This window comes from Molossus molossus, unplaced genomic scaffold (genome assembly GCF_014108415.1).
Source record: "Molossus molossus isolate mMolMol1 unplaced genomic scaffold, mMolMol1.p scaffold_m16_p_3, whole genome shotgun sequence".
Classification (NCBI taxonomy): domain Eukaryota; kingdom Metazoa; phylum Chordata; class Mammalia; order Chiroptera; family Molossidae; genus Molossus; species Molossus molossus.
The window spans coordinates 61,167,657-61,181,783 of record NW_023425366.1 but is presented as its reverse complement, the minus strand read 5'-3'; the positions used below and the strand labels follow the sequence as shown (position 1 = coordinate 61,181,783).

At 37.2% G+C, this 14,127-nt stretch overlaps 1 protein-coding gene across 21 annotated transcripts in view; it reads left to right on the top strand.

The window, feature by feature from the left end:
* The window catches only part of MEF2C (myocyte enhancer factor 2C), a 169,163-nt gene that overhangs the window by 82,470 nt on the left and 72,566 nt on the right, over positions 1-14,127 (top strand). For all 21 annotated transcript variants that reach the window (XM_036279873.1, XM_036279869.1, XM_036279876.1 and 18 more), the window contains one exon: positions 8,746-8,949. In XM_036279873.1, the coding sequence (XP_036135766.1) occupies positions 8,746-8,949 (204 nt within the window). The remainder of the gene's footprint in view (positions 1-8,745; positions 8,950-14,127) is intronic.

Here is a 14,127-nt window from a genome sequence, read left to right as displayed (position 1 = left end):
CTGTTTTTAGAACTAGTTATTTACATTGCCTGTGTGTAAATCAGAGACCTCTCTTTTTTATTCTGGTTGTTAACAGAAATGTGTTTGCTACCAACCAAACTGTTTCTCAGTCTGTGAAATTTAAATAAACAGCCATAAATATAGAACTGGTGTGTGCCCACTAGTGCATGCATGTGGTTCTCACCAGCTTTAGTGGCAACGTCTGGAGGTCTGAGGGCAGAGTTGTCTGCAGAGTTAACACAAAAGGAGCTTTGGGTTATTGTCCGAACCTAGAAACCAACTTCTTCTCAATTTTAGTATTATTAATAATTTTTTTTTACTTTAACCTAGATAACTCCCCTAACATTAATTAATATGCTATGCACTACTTTGCATGTACTCATCGGAATTGCTGACAGTTCTTAATGGACCTGTACACAGCTGAATGAACGGTTGACCGAGTCCATGCTGTGCTGAATTTCAGTTATCTAAAAAGAGGGAAGGAACACTGACTAAGGGAAAGAAAGATGAATTCTGTGTGAAGAAGATTCTATTTCTAGTTCATCCAGGGACTAGTTTTGTGACCTGGATAAGGCAGTTCATGTCTTTGTCTAAAGCATCATGTGAAAAATGGCGGATCATACACTGTGCCAAATAATGACATCAAAGAGATACTATTGAATGTGGTCACATCACTTATTATAAAGTCTTTGAATTTCTTAGAAAAAAATTTGCCAAGTACAGTCAACACTCTTATCTAAAAACAATGATAAGAAATAATGATATGCTCCAATTTCACCAGCAAACCCACAGTCCGGTTTTTCTCCTGTTCAGTTTTACCAAATGTATGTTTTTACTGTAAAAAAAAAAAAAGAAAGAAAAATAACTAGGTGAAATTTTGCTCTCCTAAGCAAACTTCCTATTAACATAGTTTAAGCATGCATAGAAATTTATTTTTAGGCATTCATTTTCGATTGCAAAAAAACGCACAATTCTTCATTCATTTATTCATTCATTCATTCATTCATTCATTCATTCATTCATCCATCCATCCATCCATCTATTTAGCCGAGTATTGCTTTAGGACTTCTGTTACGAGATCAGACAGGAGATGTTCTTGGCTTTCAAGGAAAGCTCAAATCTACTTGAGATAGAAACTCTGATCTAGACATAATAATAGTAACACAAGGTGGCAGGTCCTAGGAGAGCAGTATGTAACAAACACTTGTATAGTGTTCACTACAACAACTCACTTACACTTACATGTGCCTCTTAGTTTAAGTCCCATAACAACTCTGTAAGATGCCTGTTATTACCTCTGTTTTACAGGTGAGGAAACGGGGGTTCATGTAAGTTAAACAATTTACCCAAGGGCACACAGCTCATAAATGTCAGAGCTTAGACTTGGTTTTCAATTCCCATGTAATGATATATACTGCTTCTTTAAAAATAGTTTAGTAATGTGAATTTCCTATTTTATCAATCCGGACAATTTTTTTTCTATGCATTTTTAACACTACATATAATTTAACAGTCTACTCAATTTTTTTTTTTTTTGCCCTCTTTTGTATCTCTTCTAACTACAAAAAGAAGGTGACCCTGTGTCTATTTCTCAGAATATTGAAATTAGAGATGATTATGATAACATATCCCATAAGACATTTTATGGGATGAAATTGCAGAAATAGATTTTTGTTTTGAACTGTATTGCCATTGCTCTAATTTTTCCCTTGTCCCAAAAGTCTGTGTTACCTAGGCATAGAATCTGAACACCTGAAATCTGGAATAAATGTTTTAAAGATCTCTAGTCCAACTTCCTATTGAGTTCAGGAACACCTCCTCACCTTCCTTGATGTGCAGCTTCACTTGAACATGTTCAGGAATGAACTACTTCTTACTTCATGAGACTTGGTCCACTCATGGGCAGTTCTCATCACTAGGTTTTCTCTTATTTGAACCTTTTTATATTTTCTTTTTTTTTTTTTTTTTTATCCTCACCCAAGGAAATTTTTCCATTTTTTTGTTCAGATAGAGTGGAAGGGAAAGAGAGGAAGAGAGAGAGAAACATCGATGTGAAAGGGACACATTGAGTGGCTGCCACCCGCACGACTCAACCAGGGCCGGGGACAAACTGCAACGGAGGTACATGCCCTTAGCAGGAACTGAACCCGGGTCTCTCAGGACCACGGGCCGACGCTCTAACCACTGGGCCAAGCCGGCCAGGGTTATGATTTTCAATAATACTTTCTAATTCCACTCCATAGATCAAAACAGAATAATTCACCTACTTCTTCAGATGGCTCTAGGTCTTCAGATTCGGAAAATGTCTGACATTTCACTTTTAACTCTATCTCCTGTGTTAAACATTCCAGATAACCTTACTGATTTTTCATACAAAATTGTTCTCAGACCCTACATCTACTTGTCTGCCATCTTATAATCTCTCGAATTTTGTCAGTGTCTCTTACAATGTAATTCTCAGAACTGAATAGAGTACCATAGATTGGTTAGTGCTGACTAACAACAACAAAAATCATTAGAATAATTAATTTCCATATTGGAGATTATAACTTTAGATCCTTTTCCCAAAAGCAGCTATCACATTAATTTTTCTCCAACCTGAGCCTGTGGTTTCTTTTTAAATGCAAATAAAGACTAAAATTATCTATGTTTCATCTTATTGTTTGTGACTCATTTTTTGTAGTCTGTTGAAGGAGCTATGGATAGAGCCTGTGCCATCTATTGGGTTACCACCCAGATTTATGTCGTATACAGCTCTGATCAGCATGCCATCTACATCTTCACTTTAACCAGTGCTGAAAATGTTGCCTGAGACAGGAAAGTTACTAACTCTGTGACCCTTTCCAGAGACACTCCCTTAAACTTAACACTGACCAATTAATTCATATTTAAATTATCAAAATTGCTACCAGCCAGTTTCAAATCTAGAATATTGTGATGAGGATTTACCCAAATACTTTGCCAAGTAAATGTTCTTCGGAAATCTAAACTCATTAGAAAGCTCAGTACATTTTTGCTGAACAAATGCAGTCATCCTGAACTTGAGATCCTCCTTTGTATCTTATGATTGTCAAATTAAAATTTTATCTTCACATTTTTTCATCCTTCCTGATGAGTCACCTGGGCAAGGAATAGAGGCTTTCTCTGAACTTTTTGAAATATGTTTATTTTGAAATCTAGAGCATATATATATGTGTGTGTGTGTATTATATATGTGTGTGTGTGTGTGTGTGTGTGTGTGTGTGTATACATATGTATACACACACATATAAAAATCTCACCAGAAATTCTCTGGTTTCTCTCTTACAGATTCCAAGGTGGTATAATTTTTTTCTCCCAAAATTCCTATCTCTAACATGTTAAACATTTTAGTAAAACATATATATCCAAAATCTCTTATTATTTAGAGATTGTCAAAGATGCAAGTTTAAAAGAATCTACTTTTAGCAGAAAATTATATTGAAACATTCAGACTTCAAAATAGAGTATATTTCCATTCCATAGTCCACTCCTTCGGCAAATAACCATTGAGTGTCCACTGGTCAGAGTGTGTGAGGCTGGAGGTGGGGTCTTCAGGGAACTCAAAAGCCCAACAGGAAAAACAGACTCATAAACAACCAACTCTGTCATATTAGAATAAACCTCATAATAAAGGTCTGTAAAAGTTCTAGAGAACAATAATGAGGAGTGAGTTTTATCTTAATGTGACAATGAAAGCTGCGGAGAAGTTGGCATTTAAACTAAGCCCTGCAGCATGATGGGAGCCTGCCAGCTGCCCGATGCAGAGGGGGAGGGGCTTGATACCACCATCAGCTTTCACTAAGTACAAGATAAGAAATAACCAATGTGGTAGGTTTCATTCTATGTTCATCCTGATTGGGTTAACATCTGCTGTTACTTGTTTTTCTTGCTTAGTCTAGAGAAAAATTTGGTCAGAAAACAAAAACTGAAATCACCCAACTCTAAATAAAAGCACAATTTCAGATCACTTACATGGGAATCAAAATATAACACTACTAGCCAAGTAATGCATTGTGTTTTAAATAAAGAAAATTAATTTTAAACATTAGTAATTAAATGACTATTTCTTTCTCCAGCCCTGAGAAAGAGACATGTATAAGGGACATAGATACATGCAAAGTCAAAGCCCCACAGACCTAGCACAAATGTCTGACATAGAGAAGGCTCCATAAGTATTGCCTAATATAAGGTTTGGCACGTAGAAAATGCTCAATAAGAATTGCCTGGATTGATCTCTGTTTATGTACATAGATTTTTCCTAATTTCTTAATAACTGAATTACATGGAGCTCTATTTAATGAGAGTGCCTTTTCTCAGTTTCAAATTCTAATTTCAATTCCTGAGTCATAACTAGTAAGTTCTAGAGTAATTGTCAATATAAGATGCTTGATTCCTGGCCTTAAACTTGAGGTTACTATAAAACTTACTACTGAAACATCTTAACATAACATCATCATTACATTTGGGGCTGTTTCAAGAGATTAAGAAAAAACATAGAATGGTTATTATTCATAGTCATTTTGCTATCCATACATATATTACATAGTAAATCTCTCTAATTCTGAAAACTAAATTTCAAGTTCTAGTACTAACTTAAATAATACTGACTTTATTCTCCTCTCAATGCACATTTACTGATGTAAACATTGGAAAAGAGTATCTCTTTGCCTGACTACTGTAAAAAACAGTTTTCCATCTCACCTAAGGTTCAAAATATATTTCTGGAATAGAAATGGACTTGTCTCCATTACAAACTATTGTCACATTATAAAAAATGTAATGATTACAATACATTATTATATTTAAATATAAAAGCTCTGAATTGCAATCTGTCATTGAGTGGCATGCTTTAAACAAAGAGTAATATCCCAGGTCTCTCCAGAAAGCTTAATGCTTAAAATCAATTTTATCTCACTATGAACAATGAGAAAAAGCATTATAAAATACATTTTGAGTATGTTATGAAGAATATGAACATAGTACAGAATTAAATTCAGAGCAATTAAGAGTAGATTTTGAAGATATTGTCTTAAATGCTTTAGCATAGCCATCATCATTGTAGTTTGTAGTTTTAATGAAAAGAAGCTACATGCACAGACTTTTTGGACAGGTATTATTAAATAAGTGTGCATTATCCGCCGGCCTATTTGGTTACACAAAAGTGGAGGAGTACCTAAAAGTAAACACAAATAGTGGCTTTAATGATATTTTTGTGCTGAAATGTACTTTGATGGTGAGTGTTGTAACGTGCTAAATTCTGAGGTTTCTGTACAACAGAAACCATACTGTATTGAGACATTCCACCTACAGTTTGTGGTCATGAAAGTCTGATTAAAAGTGGTTTTAGATATATGAAAGTATTTTGGGTCATTGCCTTCTATATTGAACCTACTCTGTAGCTTATTTCACTGAACAAAATACCAATCTGCAGGTATACTTGCATAACTAACTTGCATCTAAAAGAAATATGAAAAGGCCTTTGGTATAAATCTATATGATTAATGATTATGCTTCTTTATTCATTCCAAAATAACTGTCTTTATTTAGCTCATCCCTAATACTGATGATGACTCATCTGAATGAACCAGAATAAACATTTCTAAACTAATATGACAATTAAGTAGGAAATATGAGTTGTATTTTGTTAGAAGCACTTTAGTTAGACGATCAATAAAATAAAATAGAAGGTGCAACATTGGCAATTATTACAAAGAAAAACTGTCTAAGCTGAAATGTAACTAACATATCCTAGTACATACTAACTAGCTATGTGGGCTGGTAAATACCTAAATGCTATGTTTTCCAAAGAATGATCAGTGGGGATTCTGTAGTTCAGCTTTATCTTTCTATCAGGAATAGTAAGATCCTCAAATAGCCTTAATCAGTAGACTCTTCAAACCACCAAGACAGATATATTTTGTAAGTTCCTCTTTTCCTGTAAGTCATTTCAGAAAGGAATGGGAACTAAGATTTATTGAGCTTCCACTTTAAGCACAGTGCTTGATACTGTACATACGTTATTTTATGTAATCCTCACAGAAACCATAAAAGTAGGTGTTCTTTTCATTTTACAGATGAAAAATTAAAGAAAAATCAATCTCAAAGAAGTTAAGCGAATTCTCGTGACTAGTAAATAGCAGATTCAGCCTTCAAATCCGGAGTCCCATGTTCTTTTTCTACGAGGCTGCCTTCAATACAAATATGATGAAACAATATAATCACTTTAAGTGTAGATTTACCTTTTTAAAGTGCTAAAAAAATTTCATGGGAAAAAGCTATCACATAATTTTATATAGCATACATCAATTTGATATCTCTAAAAACGTCGCACAATAGTTTTTTCTCCCTGTCAGCGGTTCTGGGGATGTAGCAGTGAGCAAAACAAAGATGGCACATGCCCTTGTGAGCCATGCACTGTAGTGGAAGAGACAGTCATTAAACAAATGATCACACAAAAATACACGAATTATAAAATACAACAAGCGCTATTGCGGAAAAATAAAGGGTGCTGGGTAAAACAATAAGTATTAACAGAAGTGTGGAGAGCCCGGCTGGGGTTGCTCAGTGGATTGAGTGTCCTCCCATGGACTGAAAGGTCCTGGTTTGATTCCCGGTCAGGGCCCAGGTTTCAGACTCGATCCCTGGTCGGGACGTGCAGAAGGCAGCCAATCATTGTTTCTCTCTCACATCAATCTTTCTATCTCTCCCTTCCTCTTTCTCTGGAAAATCAATAAAAATATATTTAAGGAAAAAGAGTGTGGAAGAATGCAGAGACCAGGAGGCTAAGTTATCTGTCTGTAGTCCACAGTTCCCGTCAACACATTTATTTAGGTGTGTGAGATGGGGTGGGGTGAGCAATTCGGAGTTCATGCTGAGGTCTCTGGTATGGATGAATGAGTCTGTGGTGAGATGGGGATCCAGGAGGGAGAGCAGATTGGAGGGTGAAGATAATGAGTTTGAGCTTTGGGGAGTTTAATATTCCTAAGACGTTCAGATACACGTAGGACTGGAGGATATCCACTGGGTGTCTGGAGATGAAGAGAAAGAGGAGGAGAATCTAGATATAGGAATTATACACCAAGAGATAGTAGATAAAACTGAGCTGGCCTCTGCTAGATGGGTTGAATATGAAGGTGAGAAAAAAAATGTTAGTGCTAGTCCCCTTTGAGAAGAATAACTGAATCAAGTTAGTCAGCATTTCCCAGAGTATATTCCTCAAAAACTTAGTTCTGAAGAATGCTGGTAAGTGCTCCTCAAAATAAATAAATAAGTGAAGAAACAAATGTTGTCAGCTGTAGGTTTGGGAGACAGGTTAAACAACGTTTAAGAAGTCTCTCGAGCCCTGGCCGGTTTGGCTCAGCGGTTAGAGCGTCGGCCTGCGGTCCGGAGAGACCCGGGTTCGGTTCCCGCTAAGGGCATGTACCTCGGTTGCAGTTTGTCTCCGGCCCTGGTTGGTCGTGCGGGTGGCAGCCACTCGATGTGTCCCTTTCACATCGATGTTTCTCTCTCTCTCTCTCTCCCTCCTGCTCTATCTGAACAAAGAATGAAAAAGTGTCCTAGGGTGAGGATAAAAAAAAAAAAGAAGTCTCTCGGCCTATAATGTATCAATGTGCCTCATTTCCCAAATGTATTGGGCCATTGAGCTTTTTCTCTTAAGGAGTATTTTATAGAAATAATATTCTACAGAAGACCTGCTAGGAAACACTGGATCATGTAAGGGTTAATAACTGAGGATGTTCATGGTTTTTGGTAGGCAGACTGGAGTTTAATTAAGAGAGGACTGAAATTGGGAATCGTGGAATATATATTTGCATTTGGTAGCTGGCAGGTAGGAAGCATTCAAAGCCAGAGAGAGGGAGCTGTGCAGAGCGCTCACCGGAGAAAGGCAGCGCGAGAAGGGGTTTTGAAGATTGGGATGAATTGAGGACGGAATGATTCCAGACAGGGAGATCATCTAGGGCAGGAAGCTGATAAGGACTTGAATGATAGAGCCGCCTGGGAAATAGACAAGAAAGTGTGAACCTGAGAAACATTTTGAGGGAAGGAATTATGGGGCTTGGTAATAGATTAGGTTGAAAGAAGGAAAAAGCAAAGATAACAGTACAGTTTCTGGCCTGGGAGAGGAAGAAAGATACAGGGAAGAATGAAACCAAAACCCTCACGGTATTACGGCTAAAGAACTTCCCAGTTCCCTGCTGGATTTCTAGAAAACAGAATACAGCACTCTCCGAAAACAGAGTTAGTCATATCCCTTCAAGTGTTTTCAATTAAATGGCATGAGACTAAACAATTTTAAGAATTTTTGAACACAGATATAAAATGCTCTGTTCATAATGTCATGTCCAGTCTTCAAGTGGTCAAAAAATGTTCCAAACTTAATTATAAGGGAAGGATGTTAACCATGCTGGAATTAACTTCTTTTTAAATCTTACATTGTTCAAAGAAACATGAACAGTACTCTGGTCACCTTCATTAAAATTCCCTACATTAAATTTGGCATTTACAGTTTCACATTCAGCAACAAGCTAGAAATCACACATTTTCAAATTCTGAGCAGAAATTAGTTTTAGATTTATTTGCTTCCTTTCCAAATGTGTTAGTGCCCAAGGGCTCTGACAACGGCACACTTTGTTTTACAAAGAAAAAAAGTACTGTTAAAAAAAAACAAAAACGCATGATTTCTTTTTTTCTTTAAAAAAAACCTGCCTGCTTTCATTTTCCCAGGTGACATTTACAAAGAGGAAATTTGGGTTGATGAAGAAGGCATATGAGCTGAGCGTGCTGTGTGACTGTGAGATCGCGCTGATCATCTTCAACAGCACCAACAAGCTGTTCCAGTACGCCAGCACCGACATGGACAAGGTGTTGCTCAAGTACACGGAGTACAACGAGCCGCACGAGAGCCGGACAAACTCAGACATCGTGGAGGTGAGAGCGCATGCGTGGTTGGGGAACCCAAAACTCTGGCAGAGCGAGCCCTGAGCTGTTTGGACCGCCTCTTTCCCCCACACATGCACAAGTATAATCATCCTTGTCCTAAGATGTTCATATTTCCACAGTTAGAATTCGAGTTACAATGGCATGATGATAGGGATAACGTAAATCTGGTCCTTGCTAGAAATCAGGCACCCAGATCAGATTATTGGCCTCATCCTTCCTGAGGGTATATAGCTCACCCACATTTTGGATGACTTCTCGTAATTTTTTTTTTTTTAAGTATAGACTAGTTTCCCAGCATTATCAATAAAAAATATATTTAAAATTGAGCCCAACCTTACACTTAAGTGTTTTTTGTTTGTTTGTTTGTTTTAAATCCTCACATGAGAATATTTTTCCGTTTATCTACAGACAGTGGGGGTGGGGGAGATGGACAGAGACATCGATGTGAGAGAGACACATTGATTGGTTATCTCCTGCACAACCCCAACCAGGGCTGGGGACCGAACCAAAAGGGAGGCACATGGCCTTGACCAGAATTGAACCGGCTACTCTTTGGTCCATAGACCAAAGTTCTAACCGCTGAGCCAAACTGGCCAGGGCTACACTTCAGTTTTTTTACTTTATATATCTTCTTTCTCATTTATTCTTCCTAATGCATTCTTACTGAAAGAGTAAAGACAATTATTCTCCTAGAAATGTTTTTCCTCCAAATTTCATAATTTAATATAGCAATTAAAACCGTTAATATACATGGAATCAGAAATCTGATTAAAATTAATTTCTAAATATTAACTCAGTGTTTTATCAGAATCAAATTTAAAACATCATTTTATTGTGCCAAATATAAATAAGCACATTAAAATTCAAAAATGTTTTAGCCCTGGCCGGTGTGGCTCAGTTGGCTGAGCATCATCCCCTGCACGGAAAGGTCTCTGGTGCTGTTCCCAGTCAGGGCACATGTCCGCATTGTGGATTCAGTCTCCAGCCTGGGTGCATGCAGATCAGGAGGCAGCCAATCAATGTTGCTCTCACGTAGATGTTTCTCTCTCTCCCTGTCCCTTCCTCTCTTTCTAAAATCAATAAAAACATATTTAAAAATAAATACTTAAATAATAAAACTCAAAAAGTATTTCAGATTTCTTAACATAAGTAGCATGCCATACAGTTTTAGGTTTTCTTGCAGGTATCCTATTTTAATGCTGTTGCCTTGCAGTACCCTTCATGAGCAATGAATAAATCAAAAAGGAAGAGGTGTAGTGAGGACTGTCTTCATCTGTCTATTTTTCTCAGCTATTTATTCACAGTTTTCCAGATTGCAACTGCTTTCCCAGAATTAAGAGAAAATTAATGAATGTTTCAGAAGTATATAGTCTGAGTCAGTTTGCCAGAGTTCAAGTTATTCTTACCATTGCTTAGACTGGTTCTATATTATGAAAAAAATCCAATACTAATCCTGATCAAATTAATTGACCTCTTTTTTTTTAATCCTCACCTGAGGATATTTTTCCATTTATCTTCAGATGGGGTGGGAGGGAAGGAGAAAGGAAGAGAGAGAGAGAGAAACATTGACGTGAGAGACACACATCAATTGGTTGCCTCCCACATGACCCCAACCAGGGCCGGGGAGGAACTGCAACCGAGGTACATGCCCTTGACCGGAATTGAACCTGAGACTCTTTGGTTCTAGGGCTGACACTGTTAACCACTGAGCCAGACCAGCCAGGGCAATTGGCCACTTCTATCCATCTTCACTTTATGTGTAATAATTGTCTAAGGCTAGTTGTCATTCCTTTGCTTTTATTTGGAAGTTTTATAAAAGTATTGTGCTGATTAGTTTTTCAAAGTTTTGGTCTAATAAGACCAAACAAATAATTTCAGAGAAACAAAAGTGAATGATAACTAGACCTAATGTGGTATATGTTTAAAATACTTCCAGATTTGTATTACTGCATGTTATTTTTGTTTTTCATTGACTGATTATTTTGAGTGCTTGCCTCAATCTTGAAATTTAAGATCATTTCTAAAACTTACCTCCTATGTATTTCAGATAGTATTTTATTCATGCACACATATAAATGTGAAAATATATAAAGAAACATGAATATGAACAGCATTAGTCAGTTGTCAAATCTCATAGGTGCTTTTGTGTGTGTGTGTGTGTATGTGTGTGTGTGTGGATGTGTGTTCATATACATTAAACACAAGTTCCAAACACAAAACTTCATCTCATTACAACAAACATTTCAGAGTAACAAGAGAATTTGATTTATAAGTTGTCATTAGACTTAAACTGAAAATTTAGAAAATGTATCTGCTGAGGGGTTGCTTAATAATATTCTATGTGACTTTAAGGCAACTTAAAACTTCTCACACTGTATAGACTTTCATATTCTTGGGCAGGTGAGTATCTGAGTCAGACTTCTGTATGGCCACGAGAGTACTGGAGTGAAAGTCGGAGGGCTTGCATTTGAACCTTCATCTTGCACAGTCTCACTATGGGACAAGTTAGCTACTTCTCTGGCTGAAGTTTTCTCATCTAAAAAATAAAGGCATTGACTTTGAAAGTCTTTCACCACATATTCCTTAAAAAGCGATACTTGTATAAGAGAGTGGAGAAACAGCTCTATTATCTGCAGTTAATATATTAAAGGTCTGAATCTCTCAAAAAGACATTAGGGGATTCCTAAGCTAAAATCTAAAGATTTTGTGGCTTGATTTTTTTGGATGAAAATAACAAGCTTAACACATGTGAGTCTGTCCTGCTCAACCACATGAATCACACGGTTCTTCATCCACATGCTTGTTCCACACTGTGACAATCACAGAGATGATGGAGGAAGTGCGGTGGGATGCCCCAGGCTCAATGAAATTTACATCACCTCCGCATAGAGTCCTTTTCAAAGTGCAGCTCATTGAAACCAGTATGCTTGAGGTTCTTGGTGGAGAAGAGGGGATCTGAGTGGGAATCTGCATTTTTAACTTGTTTTTCAGTAGTTCTTATGCGCAGTAAGTTTTGAAACCTCTGCAGCACCAAGGCAGAAATTGTGTAGGAGGCCGTGATACGTCAGGGATTTGAGGAACCTGTCTTTAGAATGGAGCTAACATGAAATTGAGAGTTAAGGTAGTTTACTACTCCTGGGTAAAATTTTAAGTCCTACTTATTTTATTTTAATGGAATACATTTAACTGAGTAAATTTAATGAGGAACATAATATGTTTCATGAAGGGTCATTAGTTTTATATTTCCCATTTGGACCATTACCCCTCTCCCTTAACCCTCTGAAAACAGTTTACTCACAAGAAAAAGGGATTGGCCAGGAGAGAGAAATAATATGATTCCAGACATTTAGACTGAAGTATAAATTTCTGGGCCATACCAGAGTAGTGTTACAGGGTCATAGGAAATTGTACAATGTGTGGGTGTTGAAAAAGATTTCTTCTTATAGCAAAACAGCTCTGAGTAATTACCATGTTATCGTGTCTTTGCTTGATAATTAGCACTGCTGTTACAATAGCACAAAGACTTATAAAGACTTAACAGACTGGGAGAGTTTTTTATATTTTTATATTATAATGCAGCTTGAATATCTGTTTAGATACAATGTATAAATATGCCAGATTTAGTAAATGTGTTAAATTTTTAATCCATTGTTTTTTTTAAAAACACACACACACACACAAACAGTTATTGTATTAAAAACATTTCCTTGGAAGAAAGTCCATTTTATTTAACTTTGTGACTGGATATTTACCCAAAATGCTAGTTTGTGAGGCTGTTGAAATTCAACAGGGAGTCTGATGGTATTAAGGAACTGCCCCTTTCATATCTTCCAGCTCTCTAGCTCCACTCCTGGGCCTCGTACCTGCCTTGCTACCCTCACAGTTGACGTTGGCTCTGTGCCTGTAAGAAGGTGTGGTGTTGAGCACGTCAGGATGACCTAAAGAATTCAGGCCCCACAGGACATGCTTCCAGGCCATCCCTTCACTCAGCAACGATTTAGCAAGTGCCGCCCAAAGACAGGCATTCTTGTGAAGGATGTAAAACACATACACATCATCTTAGGAACAAGTAACGGGCAAAAGAGCAATAACCTCATTCATGTAGTATAGGCTATTGAAAGGAAAATATAAGCTAAACAATTAATCAAAACTTTTATTCAAATGGATTGGTGATCACCAGATTAGTCCAGGTGATCCTTGGAGTCCCCGAAGTTCCAGATAGGTTACCTCCATATCCTGCACGTTTTCTAACCACAAAACGCATGCAGGAGTGTCACTTGGCACCTGCTCACTCCTCTGTGACTATGATTCTCCTGATCTGCTTGTCCAGGCTGGGCTTGTAGATGACACAGTGTGGAGGGGAGTAAACTACAGAGTTCTCTGCTACTCTCAGGAAATAAAAAAGGTGGATGGAACTTGTGTAGAAAAATCCTGTGATTCACAACTGTCTCAGTAGAAGATTACTGGCTTTTTAAAAATGCAAGAATAGTCAAGATGAGTGTGGGGTGTGGATGGGGAGAATAAGAGATGGCATATATAAGGGAAATTCTGTTTTCTGTTACCTGAATCCTATGTGAACTTAAAGATGGCTGAGAACAGTTATTCCAGCAAAATGTGTTCTGCACAGTGATAATTAAGGCCTAAATTGGGACTGGAAAGGCCTTAAAATAGCTTATAAATGTTATTGTTTCACAATGCTATTGGGGGTTATCAGTAAGGTAACTACATTGTTCGATGAAAATTGATTAGTAAAATTTTTGTTGAAAAGGAAATGCAGCAAATAGTGAAATTGCACTTGTTTACAAACCTCTTTATAAACTACATATTACAGAATTTGGGAATAGATGTAAAATGTGAAAATTTACCTTGAGCTTTCATTATACCTACACCAATTAAATATGTTTTCAATTTTATACTTATAAAAATACAGATATATAAAATTATTTTTATGCATGCTTTGTGGATGCATATTACACACAGATACTTTATTTTTTTAATCCTCACCCGAGGACATTCTTGCATTCATCCTCAGATAGAGCGGGAAGGGGAGAAGAAGGAAGAGAGAGAGAGAAACAGCGATGTGAGAGAGACACATCGAGTGGCTGCCACCCACACGACCCCAACTGGGGCAGGGGACAAACTGCAACTGAGGTATGTGCCGTTAGC